This window comes from Cryptomeria japonica, chromosome 5 (genome assembly GCF_030272615.1).
Source record: "Cryptomeria japonica chromosome 5, Sugi_1.0, whole genome shotgun sequence".
Classification (NCBI taxonomy): domain Eukaryota; kingdom Viridiplantae; phylum Streptophyta; class Pinopsida; order Cupressales; family Cupressaceae; genus Cryptomeria; species Cryptomeria japonica.
The window spans coordinates 238,144,800-238,165,526 of record NC_081409.1 but is presented as its reverse complement, the minus strand read 5'-3'; the positions used below and the strand labels follow the sequence as shown (position 1 = coordinate 238,165,526).

The 20,727-nt window shown below is 37.1% G+C and overlaps 1 protein-coding gene across 5 annotated transcripts in view; it reads left to right on the top strand.

Moving 5' to 3' along the window:
- The window catches only part of LOC131028807 (alanine--tRNA ligase, chloroplastic/mitochondrial), a 61,663-nt gene extending 44,454 nt beyond the window's left edge, over window positions 1-17,209 (top strand). For 4 of the 5 annotated variants that reach the window (XM_059221377.1, XM_059221375.1, XM_059221378.1 and 1 more), the window contains 6 exons: window positions 5,148-5,258; window positions 5,582-6,508; window positions 6,974-7,246; window positions 14,067-14,276; window positions 15,915-16,069; window positions 16,367-17,209. In XM_059221377.1, coding sequence (XP_059077360.1) covers window positions 5,148-5,258; window positions 5,582-6,508; window positions 6,974-7,246; window positions 14,067-14,276; window positions 15,915-16,069; window positions 16,367-16,709 — 2,019 coding nt within the window. In that variant the 3' untranslated portion in view covers window positions 16,710-17,209. The remainder of the gene's footprint in view (window positions 1-5,147; window positions 5,259-5,581; window positions 6,509-6,973; window positions 7,247-14,066; window positions 14,277-15,914; window positions 16,070-16,366) is intronic. The other variant, XM_059221376.1, reaches the window with a different exon arrangement.
- The last annotated feature ends 3,518 nt before the right edge of the window (window positions 17,210-20,727 follow it).

Here is a 20,727-nt window from a genome sequence, read left to right as displayed (position 1 = left end):
AACAAGCTATAAACCAATTGAACATCCTTTTTGTCAATTCCACAATCCTTTAGCTTTGCTCTTAGCTCATTTGCTTTTGTGACAAAATCTTGGATTGTATCAAAATCCTTGGGATCTAAAGTTGTGAGTTCACTATCAAGCTTGTAGCCCTTAATCTCATCAACTTGGCCATACAATTTGTCATAAATATCCCAAGCCTCTTTGTAGTACACTTATCAATGTGAAAAATGAGGTCATCTGATACATACTTTCTTAATGTTCCAAGTGCCATAGCATTCTTAGTGAGCCATTCAATTTGAGCATTAGGATCAGCCTTAGGATGAGGTGGTGCTGTTATTGTTCCATTTACATAATGAATGAGTCCTTTTTCCATTAGTTTACTCCATACCTTTATCTTCCATGATGCATAATTATGAGTTAAAAATGGAAATTTAGGAGAACCCATAGCACCAAAAAGAAAAAACACAAGATAGAGAGAGGCACAATCACACAAGACACCCCCCCAAATTACTCAATCAAGAAACCCCCCCAAAAATGATGATTTGACACTTTATACTTAGTGCATGTATAGTGGGCCACTTGCAAAACAAGGCAAGGTGGACTTCTGATTTCAACTGTACAACTGCCTCAAATAGGCAATAAGAGACTTCAATAAATACTTTGAAGTGATCTAAATTGAAATCCAAGCAAAATACAAGTACCAAATAGTTTAAAAATTGACCAATTACTGAAAGTACAATTTCTTCTCAAAATCATTGCAAACTAATGGCAGATTATGAAAGTAGACGAAAAATTATGCACTTAAAAAAAAAAGGGCACCTGAAAAGGAGGTCGTATGACCCCAAATGAAGCCTTTGAAGTTGCAAAATTGAGGATTAGATAGGTACAGTCATCAAAAACTGCAAATTGTGAAAAATCCGTCCATCAAAATCAGAAAATTCCTCCACCACTACGAAGAGCACAAAAAATTAGCCCCCCCCCCAAAAAAAATTGCACCAAAAAAAGAGCAAATATGAGCAAGTTACGGCCTCCTAAAGTCAAACTGCGAAATCAAAAATCTCAATGAGAGGGGGGTAAAATATTTCAAAATACTGCTGACGTAGCGCTGATGTCAGCAAATGAGGGGATTAAATTTGACGCTCGTGTGGTCGTAAAAAAAACTTCACCTCCACCCTCTTGGCATCTGTTCAGTACGGACTTGACATGTGGTGAAATTTGATTGCCTGGTTCAACTGACGTGTCGTACGGATGGGATGACGTGGCGACGCTAGTGGCAGGTGACGTGGTTGAACACGTGTTTGTACAACATGATGATGTGGCGTCACTGCGGACGTGGCAGAACACGTGGCAGGTGACAGGGTGCTGATTGTGCACTAACTAGAGTACTGTTTACCGCGGCCAATGGCCACCTGCCACATGGCGGATGCTGTTACCATAAAACTTGGAAATCGGTAGTGGTGTTGTTTGGAGAACCCGGTTATCGGCAGGTCCGGAGAACCCGATAGTCTGCTGCGGCCGGAAGAAGGGAGGTCGCCGCTGGAGGAAGATCGTCGACGCGATGGACGGCGGTCGGTGGCGGGTAGAAAGTTGGTAGAAAGTTGCTGGTGGATAGTGGGAGGTCAGTAGCAGTACAGGTGGTACCGAGGAGTACGGTTGGACGACGAAGATGCCGACGGGTGCAGGTTCTGGTCATCGCGGGAGAAACGACGCTGGAATGAAACCGGCGGGAGCCGCCAAGAAGGTGGAAGCCGTTGGGCAGCGAAGGAGCAGACCACGGGTGCCGGAGGATGGGCGGCTGGGAGTTTTGGAGCGCCGGAAAACGTAGGGTACGACCCTGCACAAACTGAGGTAGGGTATGGATACGATCGGAGGGTGGGGTCAACTTCCCTTGAAACAACAATTTCGTTTATTTTTTTTAACAAAGACTTTATACGATATGCCCCAAAAAATATTTTCTACGATAAATGAAAAATATTTATAAAATTTTTCGCAGAAAATAAAATAATATATATATATTTTTTTAAATTGTATCGTACGTCCAAATTGGACAAAAAATCCCTCCAAGCTTGAAATCTGATTTTCATCAAAATAGGTCGAGTTTATACTCATTTTTCATGGAAACGGCCTTCTGGACTCAACCGTGATGTCGAAATTGCTCTAGGACACCTCCAAAAATAGCAGCACCTCAGATCCGTAAATAGAAGCCTTCCAAAATGTCTCCAAAAGACTAATCAAAGAATCCCTTTAGGCTCTGATACCATGTGAGATTTTGCCAAGATCAAGAGCTCAATGAAAAGTACAAAATAGAGAGACAAAATATAGGACACGAATAAACTGTATTCTCATCAGAAATATAGGACAAGAATAAACTGTACAATCATGACATGTAGATCCTGTCCCAATCACATCCATATATGTATGATTGCCCATCAAAATCTGCGGCATGGTGCAAGGCTCAAATGTAGAAAACATAGACTGCGAAGATGCCATATGATGAGAAGCCCTTGAATCTAGAAGCCATCTCCTTGAATCATGACTTGTAGTAGCACAAAGAGCTTTTCCTTTTCTTGTCCCAAAAGAGTGAGTCTTCCCACTTGTTGAAGCCATGAATGCTTGCCCTTTCCCTTTTGAATGTGAGGAAGTGGAAGTTGATGAGTCCTCCTTCTTGTAGGCATGAGGCAAATCAATGTTGTGCTTTTTGAGGATGTGTGTGAGCTCATCAATCTTCTTAGAATGGCAACGATGCTCTTCATGACCAACCTTTTTACAATAGGCACAAGTAGGTCTCTCCTTTGGTGAATTGTCCTTCTTGGAAGAGGATGAATCTCCTTGGTGTGGAGAAGGCGGTGCTTTGTCCTTAGGCTTTGATTGCCATTTCTTCTTGTTTGAGTTGTCCTTTCCTTGATTTCCTTTGTTCCCTTGATTTGCCACTAATGCTTGAGACTTAGAAGTCTTAAGAATGTCCATTCTTATCAACTTAGTTTGTTCCATCATCAACATTTCGGCGAAAGCATCAAATGGCATCTTCGCAGTCTATGTTTTCTACATTTAAGCCTTGCACCATGCCGTAGATTTTGATGGGCAATCATACATATATGGATGTGATTGGGAAAGGATCTATTGCCATTGGGGATAACTCCTTCAATGATGTGTTGTGTGTACCCCATTTGACAAACAATCTCCATTCCATCTATCAAATCACACATGGGGCAACAAAGAGAATTGTGGAGTTCACACCTGAGTTAGTTTTCATTAGAGACTTGGAGAGTAGAGCTATCGTTGCGAGTGGGGTGGTGGATCATGCATCTCGGTTATACTCCTTTTCAGATTTTGTTGATGAGGATGATTTCACATGTGACGATTCTTCACATGATGATTCAGATTTTGAGAAGAACTTTGGGTACTTAAACTTGGGGATTCTCACATGTGACCCCGTTCTTGAGCCTTGTGTTTCATCTCCTCCTATTGATATCACATCACCTATTGCACCTGATGATGCGGATAGTGCGACAGTTTTGCCTTCTTGTGATTCAGTGCAACAGGATATACCTTGTCTTCCAACTTCAGTTTCTTGGGATGATTACTTGACCGACATTGCAGGTTTGTTTGTGGAGTCCTACATTGCAGATTTGGGAGACATCATTGATGATATTCATCTTCTCTTTGATGAAGATGATCCTTCTTTGATTGTTGCGACGGAAGACTCTGACCCTCTTGTTCATTCTCTACATGATCATTCTTTCGAGGTTGACATGATTGTGGATTCTTATGTACAACAGTTGGAGGAGGTCTCTTTATCCTTAGAGGAGACATGTGAGTCTTTGGGACTTGTTCTACATTGCTCTCCACTAGATCTTGGAGTGCCTTTTTCAGCAGTGTGGAGTCGTTCACCACCTTTGGAGGGGGTAACTTTCAGTATCGACATGGGGACACTTGAGCAGTTTTCAGAGATTCCTTTCATCATGAGTTTTTTTCCTACATCTTCCCTTCATGATTGGGGAGACTTCATGGATACACCTTTGGTTTTGTTTCTTCCCAAGGGGAGGAACATTGTTCGACTTTCATGGAGCAGTTTCTTCATTCATCTTCGAGCTTCTACCAGTGGTGCAGATTCTACATTGAGGGGGGGCTACCTAGTCTCTCTTCTTCTCTCTTATTCATAATTGAGAGCATTGTGTGCTTTCATCATCTCTCTTTTGGGGGGGAGTTTTTTCCCATGCGGTTTTTCTCTCTTTCCCTGCTTTGTGAGATATTTCATTGCATTGGTTTGCTTGCATTTGCATTTGTACATGGGTACCTAATATGGCCTCGTAGTCGGGAGCCATCTTGCATTGCTTAGTTGCATTGTAGACTTAAGTGCATTCCCCTAAGTTGCACTTAAGGGGGGGTGTTGCTGTAATTAATTATTCATCTTGGATATCATTACACTTTACTTAAGTTTACTTAGGATAATGCATTTCATGGTAGTTTGGGTATGAGACACTTGGGTGTTTGTGCCACATTGGGATAGTGTGTTGTAGGATATTTCCACCTTTTATGGTGTGATCTTGTTATTACTCTATCATATCCAGTTATTGTGGAGTGATAATTCCACCTTCGGTGGGTGATCCACCTCATGTGGAATATTATATTGTTTCTCCTACCTACCCCTCCTTATCCCTACCTACCCTTGTTTCTTATTGAGCCACATGTTATGTTTGTGTGCTCACATATCCATATAGCCTTGCCTATATAAGCAGGCTCATATTCATTGTATGTAACAATTGATCATTTATTTATTGATGAAAATACAGTTTATTCTTGTCCTATGATTTGTACTTTTCATTGAGCTCTTGATCTTGGCAAAATCTCACACTTTCTATTCAATATTAGGAAAATCTGTAGTTCGTATAATAATGTAATCTAGCTTTTGAATAGGGAAGAAAATTAGTTAACTGTATCTTACAAGAAAAAGACATGGTTGATGTGTGGGCATTGAAAATGTATTAGTGTATCTTTAAGTTCAGTCCTTGAAAGTAAGGCATCGTGTGGATTGGGTATAATGACTAAATTACTATTGATCATCTGAAATATATGTTTGGATATGAACATCAGTTGAAAATCTCTAGCATGTTTGTTGATTTTTAATCTGGAGTGAAATTTTACAGGTTCCAAATAACTACGAAACAGATTTAATCTACCCCATCGTAGAGTGTGCTGCAGAATTGGCAGGGGTGAAATATGGGGGTGCTGATAATCGTATACAAACCCATTTGAAGGTACGTAATACCTTTGTACTGAAGTTTCATTGTTTGTAAATTATAATCTTTTCCAGAAATTAACATGACTTTTGAGCCTGTCTTGGTGGATATTTTCATGTAAATCTCCACAGATTACTAGGAATTATGCTCATGTTTTATATAATTCAAATTACCATGAATTAAGCTCTGAAAGGATTTATGATAATGCAGTTATGGTTGCTTTTGCCCATCCCTCAACTCTACATGTGTTTATGATACTGGTTTGGTACAACATACAGAAGTGTTTATTGTATATTTTAGAAGACAACATAGGTCAGAAAAAGTTGCCTTTTTTTTTACAGGTCATTGGAGATCACATGCGTGCCATTGTTTATCTCATTTCTGATGGTGTGACTCCATCAAACATAGGTAGAGGCTATGTTGTTCGAAGGCTGATAAGGAGAGTTGTTCGTACTGGCCGTCTGCTTGGGATCAAAGGGGATGGTAGAGGTGATGTTGAAGGGGCTTTCTTACCAATTGTTGCAAGAACAGTAATTGACCTGAGCAAAAATATAGACCCAGATGTAAAGGCTAGTTCAGATCGCATACTTGAGGAGTTGCGAAGAGAGGAGCTAAGGTTTGTTCAGACATTAGAAAGAGGAGAAAAATTGCTGGACCAATTGCTATGTGAAGCTTTAGAGAGTGCGAAGGGCAAAGATAATTGCAGGCCATGTCTATCAGGAAAGGATGTGTTTATCCTCTATGACACTTATGGTTTTCCCATAGAGATTACAAATGAAGTTGCTGAAGAGAAAGGTGTTAGTGTAGATTTGCAGGGGTTTGAAGCTGAAATGGACATTCAGAGGAGGCAGTCTCAAGCTGCTCACAATGTTGTTAAGCTTTCAGTTGGGAGTGCTATTTCGGAGCTTACAAATAGAATTTCTGAAACTAGCTTCTTAGGATATGATACCCTCCAATGTTCTGCATCAATTGTGGGCCTTCTTGTGAATGGAATCCCTGTAGCAGAAGCTTCAAAGGGAGATGAAGTGGAGATTGTTCTCAACAAGACACCATTTTATGCTGAATCAGGTGGGCAAATAGGAGACCATGGATTTCTCTCTTTGCAAGGAAGTGGGGAAAATATTAGCCAAAGTATTGTTGAGATTATTGATGTGCAAAAGTCAGGAGGAAGCCTTTTTGTTCACAGAGGCTTGGTTAAAGAGGGGAAAATAAGTGTTGGTACTGAAGTAAATGCTGCAGTGGATGCTATATTAAGGCAAAGAGCAAAGGTAGGACATTCTTGTTTGTACAAACTGGGACTTGATTATTAATTTATTTCCTTTCTGTAATTTAAGTTACTTTGCATTTTTGTTGAATTATTATAGATTGCATTGTTGTATTTTGTGCATATATAATCAGGTCTAAGTCGCTACTTCAAAGAATAAAATTAACTGCATTGGATTCTTTTCAACGTATCTAAATGCTATTAATTCGACTTTAATAGCATTTCATCAGATTATTATAAAGTCACAAACTTTTTTAGTCATTAGAAGCATTGCCCAGTCAAGGCAGAGTAGAAGAGACCAGCAGCTTAATCAATGATATCTGTTTGTTAATGGCTTCCAGTGTCCATTATTTTATTTTTTCTGATTGTTTTCAAAATGCATGAGTTCTTGGTTATGAAAGATAAAATAGCCATGATAACTCCTTTTTAAAAATTGAGTTTGTAGCTTATTCTCATCTTGTTTGTGCAGGTTCATCATACAGCAACACATTTGTTGCAGTCTGCCCTTAAGAAAGTTGTTGGGAATGAAACGTCACAAGCAGGTTCCTTGGTTGCTTTTGATCGTCTTAGATTTGACTTTAATTTGCACAGGCCAATGTCAGAGCATGAAATAACCAAAGTAGAGTCACTGGTTAATACTTGGATTGGTAATGCTGTACCTTTACAATCACAAATCATGCCACTCAGTGATGCAAAACAGGCAGGGGCCATTGCAATGTTTGGCGAAAAATATGGAGATGAGGTTCTTTTTCTTCTCTTTGCTCAAGCTATGTTATTAGAATTTCAGTGAAACTCTCTTTTAGAAGGAAATTAGCGTATTTTGAGAAAATGCATTTTTATTCCACAGAGTACATGAAAAGCTGTCAAAGTCCTTCAAGTTGTTCTTCCTGAACATAGGCATGAAAGGGGCTAATATCAACCTTTTACGAGAGTCATATTTTGTGTGACAAGAAATGATGATCATAGGAAGCCTGTGTGTCAAATTACTAAACAACACACTAATTTGTAAACTAGCAGTGATATTCCATAGCTTAGTTTATTAGAATCAGATCGTCACTTTTTCAGTGCAGTTCGGCTAATTAAACAACACAAATATTTGAATGTTGATGTTTCTACAACCTTTTTAATGGCTGTCATCTGCTTCATTCACACACTGCACAATCCTTCAATGAGTAAAACATGCCTCCCTGTAAACTTTCTAATCATGCCACATATATGCTGTTCTTTGATTATTAGGAGTTAACTGAATGCCACTATTTAATCCTTGATTGGAATTAAGAAACTTTTCCTAAATCTTTCATGAATCACTTGTATTCTTTGTTGTGGATTAATTTATGAACTTGTAAGAATTGAATAACAAGTAATTGAACACTCAGACGCACTCACAAATAAGAGAGAACACAATATTTACTGTACAATTGCATGCCAGAGAAGAATCAAATAGAAACCAAGTACCCACAAATTCCTTTTAAGATGACTTGGCTGTAACCAAAGGAGTTGACAGATTTTTGGATAATTTTCCTAGACCTTTAGCAAGGCAGTATAATAGGTGAGCATTGAAACAAGATGACCACAGCTTTACATCCTTACCATTTGCTTTGTTGCCAAAATATTATAGCAAATAGATAATTTCTTTGTTGAGGAGGGTGCTACCATGTAGGGATGAAGAGTTAGCTACTGGCTACAAGACTACATTTAGAAGGATATTGTTAGATGAAGATATCTGAAGTGTTGTCTTGAGTGAGTTTGGCCACTTCATATCTTCAAGGAATCATGATGTTCCCTCTCTTCGAGATAAATACATGAAAGGAGCTCATGAATGGTGGTACATACATGGTTAAGGCTCTATTTTCTTGTAGCCTCTTGCAATTAAAATTCTCTCTCAAGTATGTATCTTTTTAATTTTTGTTTTTCTCATTTTTTATTCTCGACTATTATGTTATATATTATTTTATAATAATATAATATTATAATTTATGTTTTTGAATTTATAAAATTAAATACTATGTTGTATGCAAATTCAATAGGTTGCAAGTTCTTCAGCTGAGTGGAATTGGAGTACATACTCCATCCATTTGGTTAAGTGCAACCATTTTAGTGCAAAAAAAGTTGAGAATTTGGTCTAGGTACACTCAACCTTCATCTCGTCACATAAGACACCTGAATACAATGAGGGTGTGACAAAGAATTGGGATTTAAGTTGTGAGTGTGCTGATTTAGATGCTACAGTTGCACAACTTGCCGAAGTCTCTATAGATGAGGCAACTTCTGCATGTGACACAGTGTTGTGACGTTTTCACACATCGCCCCATTGCAAATGGGGACCCATGTTTTTTTGCTCGTTTTGCTCGTTTTTGCTTTGCTTTTTCTAGGGTTTTGTTAGTTTGTTAGTTGTCTGGATTTAGGGTCAAGCCTTAGGGTTCTAATTACCGTCTTTTCGGACCAAAATCCAGTCAGTTTTGGGAGCTTTTTGATTTTCCTTTTCTGGAATGCAAATTTTGAATGCAATGAATTCGCCAGAATGGTCTAATTTTCAATTGGAATGTTGATGCAGAGCTTAAATTTGTCTAAGTGTTGAAGATGAAATGTGAATTTTTGTCCAATTGAATATTTTTGACCAAATTTTGACATTTTTGATTTTTGATCCTAGGCATCTCAAATGATTTGTTTTCGCCTTGTGAAGTGTTAAAATGTGTAAAATCATGTTATTTTGGCCTGTAGGAGCAAAATCGCTCCTGTCCCTTAGTGAAGGACGGGAGCTCGTTTTCAAATATTTTACTATTCCTGCAGGGTCAAGATGAATTACGAATTGGAAGTGATGGAGAAAGGCGAGATCTTTCCATTGAATATAAATTGAAGATTTTCATGAGCACAGAAATGCCTCCAGGGGAAAAATCGCTCCTGTCCCTCAGTGAAGGACCGGAGCTACAAATCCAATTTTGCTTTGTCCTTGCAAGATTTTAACGTCTTGACGATGTGAAAAGGTCCAAAGAGGTGCATTTTATCAAATGAATATAACTTGAAGCGTCGCCCAGGGGATCACATAGGATAGCAAGTCCGGCTTGAGTGAAGTCCTGATCCTGAAATTTGGCTAAGTCTGGAATGCCCTGATCCTGAAATTTGACTAAGTCTGGAAACTGAAAAAACCTCCAAAAACTAGATTTTGCAATATAACTCCTGGAGGTCTGAAACCACTCTCAAACATCCTGAAAGTATATATGGAATATAACTTAAAGTATCTCACTTATACTTAAATGTTATATTCCATTAAAATTATCCTGATAAAGAGTGCGAAAAGTCAAATTTTGCTCGTGTCCTTCTCCAAGGGTCCAGAGCGAAATGCGCTCCTGTCCCTCTCCAAGGGACCAAGGCGAATCGCTCGTGTCCCTCACCAAGGGTCCAGAGCGAAAATGCTTAGTTGAGCCATTCCTGACCTTGTTTGGACGAATCGAGACATCAAAGGCATGGTGAAGGACGAAATGAGCATGATAGAACATCCAGACTTGATCAAAAACAATGAAATGATGAAGTTTTGCCTAGAGGGTCAAATTCGCTCCTGTCCCTCACTGAAGGACCAGAGCGAAGTTCTTCATAAGGTACGTCCTGAACAAAGACCAAGCAAATTTTATGTTCGAAGGCAAGAAAGGAGGCGAGATGAACGCGTTTAAGACAAATTGAAGATTACCAAATGCCATCAAAGGACCAAAATGCTTAAGTTCGCTCCTGTCCCTCTCCAAGGGACCAGAGCGATTTTTGTTGTAGATGATTTTCTCACCAAATTTCAACCGATCTCAAGGCATGAATGAATGAAAGGAGGCATTGCGAATCCGTTGAATATAATTTTCGAAGGTGATGAAGTGAAATGAGGCCCACAAGAGCAAAATCGCTCCTGTCCCTCTCCAAGGGACCAGGGCGATATGATAAGTATGATGCCGTTCCTTTAAGTTCAAGACACTCCAAGTTCGAATACAAGGTGGTGAAGACATTTTAAGGCGTCCTAATCAAGCGCAAAGTATCAAAGGTTGCTAACATTGAAGAATTTACACCAAGATTCCCAGTTCGCTCCTGTCCCTCAGGGAGGGACCAGAGCGAAATTTGCATAAAGGCTCTAAATCTTGAAAATTGATCACGTTCCAAGTGTCCAAGGGAATCAAAAGGACATTCAATCGCAAGGATAAGTCAATCAAGTTCGAAGATCCCAAGGAAAATGGCAAATTCAATGTAGAAATGAACACCTTGGACGTAAAATATGCAAGGATCATGACCAAGGTAATGGATCGCTCCTATCCCTCAGTCAGGGACCAGGGCGATGAGGTACGTATCCTTCATCTTCAAAATTTGGCGCTCAAACACATTTTTTGAATTTATTTAAATGCTAGAAAAAATCGATATTTAATTAAAAGCATTTAAATAGCGCATGGTATGTATTTATTAATTATTTTTGCCTTTGTAAAAAATCGAAATTTATTAATTAAAAATAAAGGCATTTAATAATTAATTATTAATTTAATAAAAATCAAAAGGGAGCGCTTGGTATTTTAGAGGTCGGCCTTTATTATTTATTTAAAAATCGTTTTAATTGCTATATTTTGCAAAAAGTCGGCCTAAGGTCAATATGAAGGTGAGCGCCTATAAAGGAAGGTGTTTATTTCATTTTCACATCATCATTTATCATCTCTCATATGCAACTTGGAGAAGGCAAAAGAGGAGCGAATTTCATACAAAGGAAGGGCGAAATTATCATTCAAGAAGAGGAGCGAATTCAATCAAAGGTGGTGCGAAACTACTATCCAAAGGAGAGGCGAACTTGAAGTTTCAAGTTAGGCGAACTTGCCAAGGACATTGAAGAACACATCAAAGATTCCAAGGGTGGCAAATTAATAAAGAGGACGTTCATTATCCTTCAAGATCAAGTCAAAGGCTTTAAATTTTGATTTTTGCCTAGGCAAATTCCTCATTTTGCATTCTAGAGTTAGCTCTCTCCTGAGGTATGGCGATATTGGTTTTATTGTCTTGATTTTGAATTGTTCATCGTCATTTCCTTAATTTTGAATTTTGGAATTTTGTTTTGCCTTAGCTCAAGAGTCATTTTTAGGAAATGATTAATAAAGGACTTATCATTAAGTTTCCTAAAATTTGCTCTCTAATTTATGTTATGTATTGCAAAATCATGGTACTAATTTTGAAATGTTGTGTAGGCATCAAATGTAGGTCTCTTCAAGGAAAATCAAGGACGGTCTTCGCCAGGACGATCAAGCCAGGACATGGGCGACCTCTTTCAATCCAGCGTTCCAAGGCGAGGTACATCATCTTCCTGCACATCAAGGACACAAGGAGTTAGAACAAAGGGCTCGTTGAAGAAGTAAATAGTTCCAGATGGATTATTTAAAGCAAGCTTCTCAACAACATCAAGTTGAATATCTACCAAGTTACAAGTGTCAAATGAGGTGGCGTCCTAGTCATCACTTCTCCAATCAGTGAAGTCCATCTCAGCATGTCCAGATTCAATGTACTTAACTCATGGAAGGTGGCACAAACTCCGATGTACCTACCCTGGCTATCCATTGGTCAATTTTTCTAAAAGGGACATGTGTCCAAGCAATACAATTTTATCATTGGTCAAACATTAAATGTTATGTAATGGTTGTAACAAACCCTAATTAGGGTTTTCATTGTAAAATCTTGGCCATTGATCTTGAATTGATCTAAGCCATCAAATTGTATTGTGGGCACTATATAAGCCCAAACATTTCATTTGTAAAGAGCTAATTAGCAATAAGTTAGAGATAGCATGTAAATAGTTGGAAGAGTTAGAATATAGTTGATAGAATAGCAATTAGAGTAGAATAGGAGGACAAGGCAAGAAATTGTTGCCATTGATTGTAAACAAACTCCATTTTCATTGAAGTAATGGTGAAATATGTCGTTTTTCTTGCAATTTGCATGGTTTCTTGTTGAGTCTTCAATCCTAGATGGTAAATGATTAGATGAATGGAGGAAATGCGATTGATTAATGGTGGAATTCGTACATCCATACTACTAGCAGTTTGTTGATTGCAGACTTGCCTTGCGTAGTCAACTGGATCATTCAGCCTAAGCTCAATTTCAATTTGTTGCCTCTTCATTGATATGCATCAACTTGGATGGTATCTATGCCTGCGGTGATGATTTGAACATCATAAAGCTCCCTTAGAAGATCGCACTAGTCTTGTGTAGATGTTCCATTGATGTCAAAACAAGATCTAGTTAGAGTTTCATCAGAAAATCAAGTCATTGCTCCTACATTCTTAGTATTAGGATTAGATCCTCTCTTCACCCCCATCCTTTTTCCATTTTTTAATCCAAGTTAGTCAGAGCCTGTGTCCAGCAAAGCAGATCGGAAGTTCAATCATCACATGTAAGTCCCCTTGTGATCCCAGCAAATCACATCATACCATTGGAGCTTGTCCACACGTGGAGACCCCACTAAAAGAACCTTGGAGTCCATCTAACTGATCCTTTTTGCAGATCTTCAGCAGTTAGAGACTATTTTCTCAAGAGAGGATAAGATACCCTTAGGTATTTTATTCTGTGTATGATGGTGTACAAAATACACGTCAACACACAGCTAGTGGGAGCGGCACTCCAATTGATTTGGTTCAATTGACTTTGATGCTTTTGATGAAGAACAATATGAAGACTATTAAATATTTATTGTAATTCTGAATTTTCGTTGTGTAATGACATTTTAATTTGACAAATTATGTATATGAATATATGAGTATTTTCTTTTTTGCAAATTATTAATATGAGGTATTTAAATATTATATTTATCGACAGTTATAAGCATCACTTTTTTTATATTTTATAATTTATAATTTGAACATACATATATATAGTTGAACCCGTACCTGTACCCAAATTGTTTTTTTGCTGTACCACCATACCCAGTACCCATACCAAAACCGGTAACTTAGACAAATTTCAAGCAATATCTTTTGATTGTATGCATTGGTTTAATCTCCAATTAATTGTTCCCAACCTTTCTTTTACCTGTTAATTATGTGTCAATCACAGTAAACAGAAACACTATGACCATTTGAAATTTGTGTGGTTGTGTCATTTCTTCTAACACAATTATTTTGGCAGTGTAAAACACATTAAGATGGATGAAAATTGGAAACACAAAGATTGAAATTACATCTTCAATTGGATAAAACAGTAATTATACAATAATTGTCTTAGAAGATCTGATGATCGCATAGCACCTTAAGTCTTCTACTATCTGGATGGTCTGATCCTGGACATTTCTTTTTTATGGGTGGTTCTGAAGGTCTGATTAGTGCTTTACAAATATTTAATGTTATATTCTCCTTGACTGTTATTAAAGGAGGTGCTTACACTTACTATTGAATCATTAATTAACACAGCACACCAACAATTTTCAGTGGATGAAATGCTAAATGGGACTATGCCCTTTTGTACCATTTGTCAAAAGTGGCTTGTTTTAGTAATTCTACTATTTAATGTTTGCTGTCAATTACTTTAACAGTATGTTTTCTTTGATTTGCTTCTTCTACCAGGTTAGAGTTGTTGAGGTTCCTGGGGTGTCCAAGGAATTATGTGGTGGTACTCATGTTAGTAATACTGCTGAGATTCGTGGCTTCAAGATAATTTCAGAACAGGGTATTGCATCAGGAATTAGGCGTATTGAGGCTGTTGCTGGGGAAGCTTTTATCGAGTATGTAAACTCCCAAGATGGTGTTGTGAAGCAGCTATGCTCTACTTTCAAGGTATCAATATTATGAATGAAATCTATTATTGCATAGAGTTAGCATATTGGGTGATTAAGCACCCTTCTTCCACTTCCAATGTGCCCTAACCATAAGCTTATGTAAGTAGTTCTATGGATTGTAATTTGATTTTTGGCTGTCTCCAGAATGAATTCCATAGCAGTAGTATGTACATGGAATGATGAAAAATAATTATTAGTCTGTATAATTTAGAAATAAGAATCAGGGATGGCTTTAAACAATGTGACACTAATATTTACAAGTTTCAGAATTGACATATGTTTACCATAGTTTAATATAATTTAAGTTGTTCTTCCTGCTTGTCCTGCAACATAAAGGAGTACTACATGAACTTATTGCAATCTCACTATTACATCATGCATCATAAATTTTAGTGAAGTGAGCTTTCCAATGCTTCTTTTAACTCTTGCTGCTACTAGTCTTAGAGACATGGGAATCACAAAAATGAATGTACTTAATAGAAAGAAAAAATTTAAAAAATGTGTGTGCATGTGTGAGTGAGTGCACCAAAAAGAGCCCTCCTGAGTAGTAAATACCATTCTGTTTATGTGTATTGCAGACTTGAATATTGTAAAAAAATACATTCCCCTGTTAGTTTTAGAATCAATGAAAGATGGACTGGAAAATGAGAATAAATTTCATATCATTGTAGCAAGATCCTTAAGGGGAATTGACTAGACATAAATCCAACCAATGAGAAGCAGCCAGTTGTACAAAGATCTAATCAACAAACTGCCATACACAAAAAACAGAAACAAATTTGAGGATTGGATAAATGAGGATCATGTATAGATTCAGAGGTTCATTACAGCTCCTGTACAGAAGCAACACAGCACAAAACGACAGATTCACAAAAGCAACACAGCACAAAACGACAGATTCACAAAAGCAACACAGTAGCTTCAAATAAACATTGACTGAAATGGCAAACCAGTAACTTTGAACACAGCATAAAACCCACAGAATGATACGAAAATGTAGATGGCTGTAGTCTGTAGATACAACTCTCCCACAGCAAATCTTCACAGGACCTCATAACAAATGTTGATGGAAAGCAATGGCAGTCACAAGTGAAAAAACACAGAGGAGAAACCCTAATGGATGTCGGCATTTTATATTTTCATTAACAATCAAAACTCTAACAATCTCTAAGACTTTTGGGCCATAGTGTTTTTGAGGCAATTTTAAATGAAATTTATATTTAACCTTTTTATCAAGTTAGCTGGTTTTTTGAATTTTAATGATAAAATTTGGCAAACAATGTGAAACTGCGTTAAAATATGGATAGAAACATTCATTACTAGTTGTATTGAATTGCATGCAATCATGTAACCGCTATAGGCTTTGTGTAGAAGCATAACGATTACCTTGTACATGTAACCTGTCTAACACGATTTGTTAATTTCTTTATTATATCAAGCTATTTAAAATGGGATTTACTCTATTAGACACTTACAATTTCCAAGAATACTTTTGTAATTAGATTAGTTATTTACATGTATTAAATGTTTTCTCACAAAATAGCACTCAGCATATCGATTTCATCCTCAAAATGTCAAGTGTAAGCTGCAGTTTTTGAATGTAATCATATACATTGAAAAGATTCATTTTTTATAGGTAAAGGTAGAAGATATTCCAAGGAGGGTGGACAATCTTCTTGAAGAGCTAAGAACGGTGAGAAATGAGACATCAACACTACGAGCAAAAATGGCCACTATGAAAGCTTCAATGATTGTACACACAGCTTCTGTGATTGGAACTGCTGAAGCTAGGTACTAATTCCATTACCAATGTGCATACACATATAGACATTATTTTTATCATCTGTATGATCTTGTTGATGCATTTGGGGTTATTCTTTTGTTTAAAGTCAGTTCATGTGATGTGTCCATTGCACCATGCAGTTGTGCCAAATGGCATCTTCCAATGTTAATATGCTGTAAGTGTTACATCACTTACATGCATTGCATCTTAAAGACTTAAATGCATCAATTGCTGCTAAATAAGAATTCTTTGTTGATTGCAATTTGATTACTTCATGGAATTCATTGACTTATAGTTTCTTTAAGCATGCATTGCAGGGTTCTTGTTGCAAATATGGACGATCTTGATGCAGAATCTCTCAAAGCAGCAGCTGAACATCTTCTGAGTTTGTTGAATGATCCTGCTGCCATAGTTTTAGGTTCTTCTACAGATGGGAAGGTAAACCTTGTTGCAGCTTTTAGTCCAAAAATCGTGAAGTGTGGACTACAGGCGGGGAAGTTTGTAGGAAACATTGCTAGACTATGTGGTGGAGGTGGTGGTGGAAGACAGAACTTTGCACAGGCAGGAGGAAGAAATCCTGAAAAACTAATAGATGCTTTAGAGAAGGCAAGAACGGATTTGGAATTGGCTTTGTCGACAAGCAGTTAATTTCAAGATTTTTCCTGAAAGCAGTCCCTTTGTCTTATATAATTTATATCTTCCCATTCTTATATGTCTATGCTGAATGCCACAGTCAAGTGAATACCAAACTCCCACTCTTTTATTCTGTAAATTTAATCTCTATTCATCTGGAATATGTAAGCGTCACTAAGAATTTGTTTGTTCTATGGACAATATGTTTTTGGCTTGGTAAATTTTGGGTGAGGCTAGGGGCTACCTCCAATGTAAGTAAGTTTGGACTGCATTGTTAAGATCTGTAAACATAGGTTACACTCAAATGCACTGAATTATCTTTAAATCACGACCTTGTGACGTTGACACTAGAATTATGTGCTGCCTTATTGTAGTGAGGGGGATCTGTACCAGGGTCATGCTCCTCCGAGTTCCCCGCATGATCTAACCACAAATCCTAGGAACACTCTATGGACATGTAGATTACAGATTACACGTTCCTTTTTATTGGAAAGGCAAAATTCTCTTGGGAAGAATTCAGAGTTTTATTGACTGTAAAGGCAATTAATTACTCAACCTTTCGAATTGAAGGCACCCATCACCTCAGCTTCTCTTCCTTTCATTTAGCACATAATTCTCATCCTTAAAAAAAGTTTTTAAAAGATCTTATGTTCTATGGTATAATGTTATAGAACTGTCCTAAGAAACTTGCTTGAAAGTTCTTGCTGCACAGATTCTATTGCTCTGGGCTGCTTCTGCCTGTTGTTGTTGCCTTGAAACTGCAATTGATTGGCAGTTGAAGTAAACAAAGCACTTTTATAGTTCTTTTGCCAAATATGTTAGAACTTAGAAACCTTGCAATGTTTATGAACAAACTAACTATGAGTCCAGAAATTAAATTACTGGTTAGATTTTCTCATAGTTACCAGGAGACCTGTCTCCTATCCCTGGAGACGCATACACGTCTCCAGTACCAGAGATGTCTCCAGAAACTTCTTGACACATAGGATGCTTTTGGCTGCTGTCTCCAAAGTCTCCAAAGTGTCCCAACCAAAATTGACATCTCCTCCTCGAAAACTTAGGGCAAAATGCAGTAAAAAAGGCGAAAAAAATAAAGAAAATAAATAAGATAAGCTTGCAGCAAATTAAAGTCGTAGGGAAATGATTAATAAGGAAACTGTTTCGCAGGAAGGCAAAAATCCATGCAAAGTTAGTGATTAGATCTATTGACAGTGTAGACTTTTTGAGAGGACTGATTTCTTATCATTGTAATAGTCTAAAGAGAAATTGCCTTTACTATTTAGCCGACAATATTGAGTGTGCTCAACATCTATATTACCTTACTTTCACTAAACAATTTAGATTGGCTATGGTATCAGCATTATAAGCAATTTTAATTTCAATGGTTTTTCAATTTTAAAGTTAATGTTAAATTTTACCACTGTTCTTGTTTTCAAAGTTTTCTATAATGATATGTTTTGGAAATTATTAAATTAGATATTTTTTTTAAATAGTGTCTTCAAGTATGCCCGTCTCCTATTTTTGAAAATTAGTCATACCAGTACAAGTACCAGTTCCCGAAGTCTCCAAGTACTCCCGTCTCCTGGTAACCTTGGATTTTCTTGAGAATGGAATATTGGTTGGAGGTAGGAATCCAAATTTTTCTCCCCTTTTCCGTGGGAGATTCTGGGCAACAGTAGTAACAGATCGTTATATAGGCATATGTGCTCAGTCTAGGCCCCACCCTATCATGGTATTTTGAAGAAAACCTAAATTCTTTGATCAAGTAATATACTTGTATCCTTGTTACTAGAAGTAGCTTGAAGATCACAAAGATGTACATTCTATGCACATTTTTTCTTTTGTTTTTAATTGCCCTTACTTTTCACACATCAAAAAATGAAGCATAACGTGAGAAAATGCAAAGGCATGGAATGGTTTCATTCCCCTTGATCAGTGTGTCTTCATGCATGCATTCACGAGTTTCACTTGGTGTTTGTTGTGTTAGGCTTTCTTTGCCTGTGGTGGATTTGGCCTCACTTCGTTTATCATGGGTTTAACCTCACTGTGCTTGGTTGTTTCCTGGAGTCAGTGCCTGAGCAGAGGAGAGAGTTTGTGCAATCTAACTTAGGGTGTTCTTTAGTAAACTTTAATTTAAAATTTTCCTCCAAATTTCTTGTTAGAACTCTAATAATATTTTCTTCATTTGTGATGAATCCTAGTGCTTGCTTGCAATTTGTTATTTTCAAACTCAAATCATTCCTACACGAGTAAAATTTGCATGGTTGCTCTAGCCAGTATACACAAGCAGGTTGCGCCTAATGAGATGATGATTGTTGTGTTGGGCACTCTTTCTCACGGTCTTGCCAATTTTACTGTGCAGGTATTTTGGCCTGTAGCATACATTTTACGTAATTCATATTAGCATAAAACTATAGGAACCGAGTGCACTGTTTAATGTACTTATAATTTCTCACTTGGCATTGCATATCCCACATGAGTTTTCTACGATTTTAATAAAGGACTAAGATATGTACATTACGAAACAGAACCAATGATTAAAAAGTGCATTCCTTATATTGATTATTATTTGGGAACTAGCACATACTATTTCTTAGATGCAACAAGAACAAGAAGATTTTTGTTGATTAAAAAGCTGTCTTTTAAAGTGTCATCAAAATATGAACACAGTGGGATGGGCTCAAGTGCTTAAACTAGCAGGGCTTTCATAATTTATAATACTGGGTGCAAGTCCATGGTGAATTTGACTGAAAAATGTTAACGCATAATAGCTTCAGTAAGATAAACGATTGAATGAGAGATAAATGAAGTCTCTCATTCAATCATTTATCATATCGACAACTATGATAAAACCTTCAAGCAATTAATTTTTCTTTGATAGCTGTTCTGCTCTTGCATATAAACAACCGATCCATTTATCTTGTTCATGTTCATCGATTAGTAAATATCATATTTAATGTATATCGATTAACATATATGATGATAAATAAATGACTGAAGGAAAACTCCGATTAAAGTATCGGGTTGTATTATAAAGACCACCGACAGTTATCGGTGTGCTAAGCCTACACTGATAATTATCGGGTGTTAAGGCTAACACACCGATAACTATCGGTTGTTAGTCACTAGCAGTTAGCACATGCCATCGGTTGCAATACACTGATCCGTATTAACGTGAAAGCATAGTGTTAGTTAGCATAAACAAAGAGGCACGACCAAGTGGTGTCTTGATCGGTCATGACCGATCAAGGCATCACTTGACCGTGCCCCATTTGTTTTATACTTATATTGAGTGGCATCCATGAGAAAGGACATAGAAATCATAAAATGCTCCTCTCACCTGTCATACAAAAGTAGACAATCAAATTCGTCATATAAGTAGACAATACATAGATCAATAAAATATAACTAGAATATATCTTGCATATTGAATTGAGAATTGAACAACATTTACATGGTATCAGAGCCAGGTTAAATCAAACCAGAGGTTGTTCAATTTTGTGGAAAATTCAAGCAAGGGATTTATCTTACTTTCTTATTAGTAACCGTTACAGGGTCTTCAATGGGAATCGATATTAAGAAGGGAAGAGGAAATTATTATCAGCAAGAGAACATTGGTATTTTCTTCTACTTTACCAAGGATAGGTAAGGAGTTACGTTCTTCGCCTAGCCAAGAACACAATAAATTGCTTCAATCAGGATATAAATTATTGCCTTAGGAAACAGTATTAAAATATTAAATATGAAATATTTATATATGTATTTATTAATATGATGGTTCTGATATATACTATCTGTGTTTATTTATGTATGTATGTATTTATTTATATGTTGTCTGTATATGACTGGGACAACATGATTGATATATTTTACCGTTTATATATGATTGGAACAACACGACTGATACATATTGCTATGACCGAGACAACATGACTGTTATATGTACTGTAAATTCCAATTAAAATTATTTTTGTATATCAATTAGTAATTAGAATATTGTTGCATGTAATTGGGTGAATATATGTGATAACTC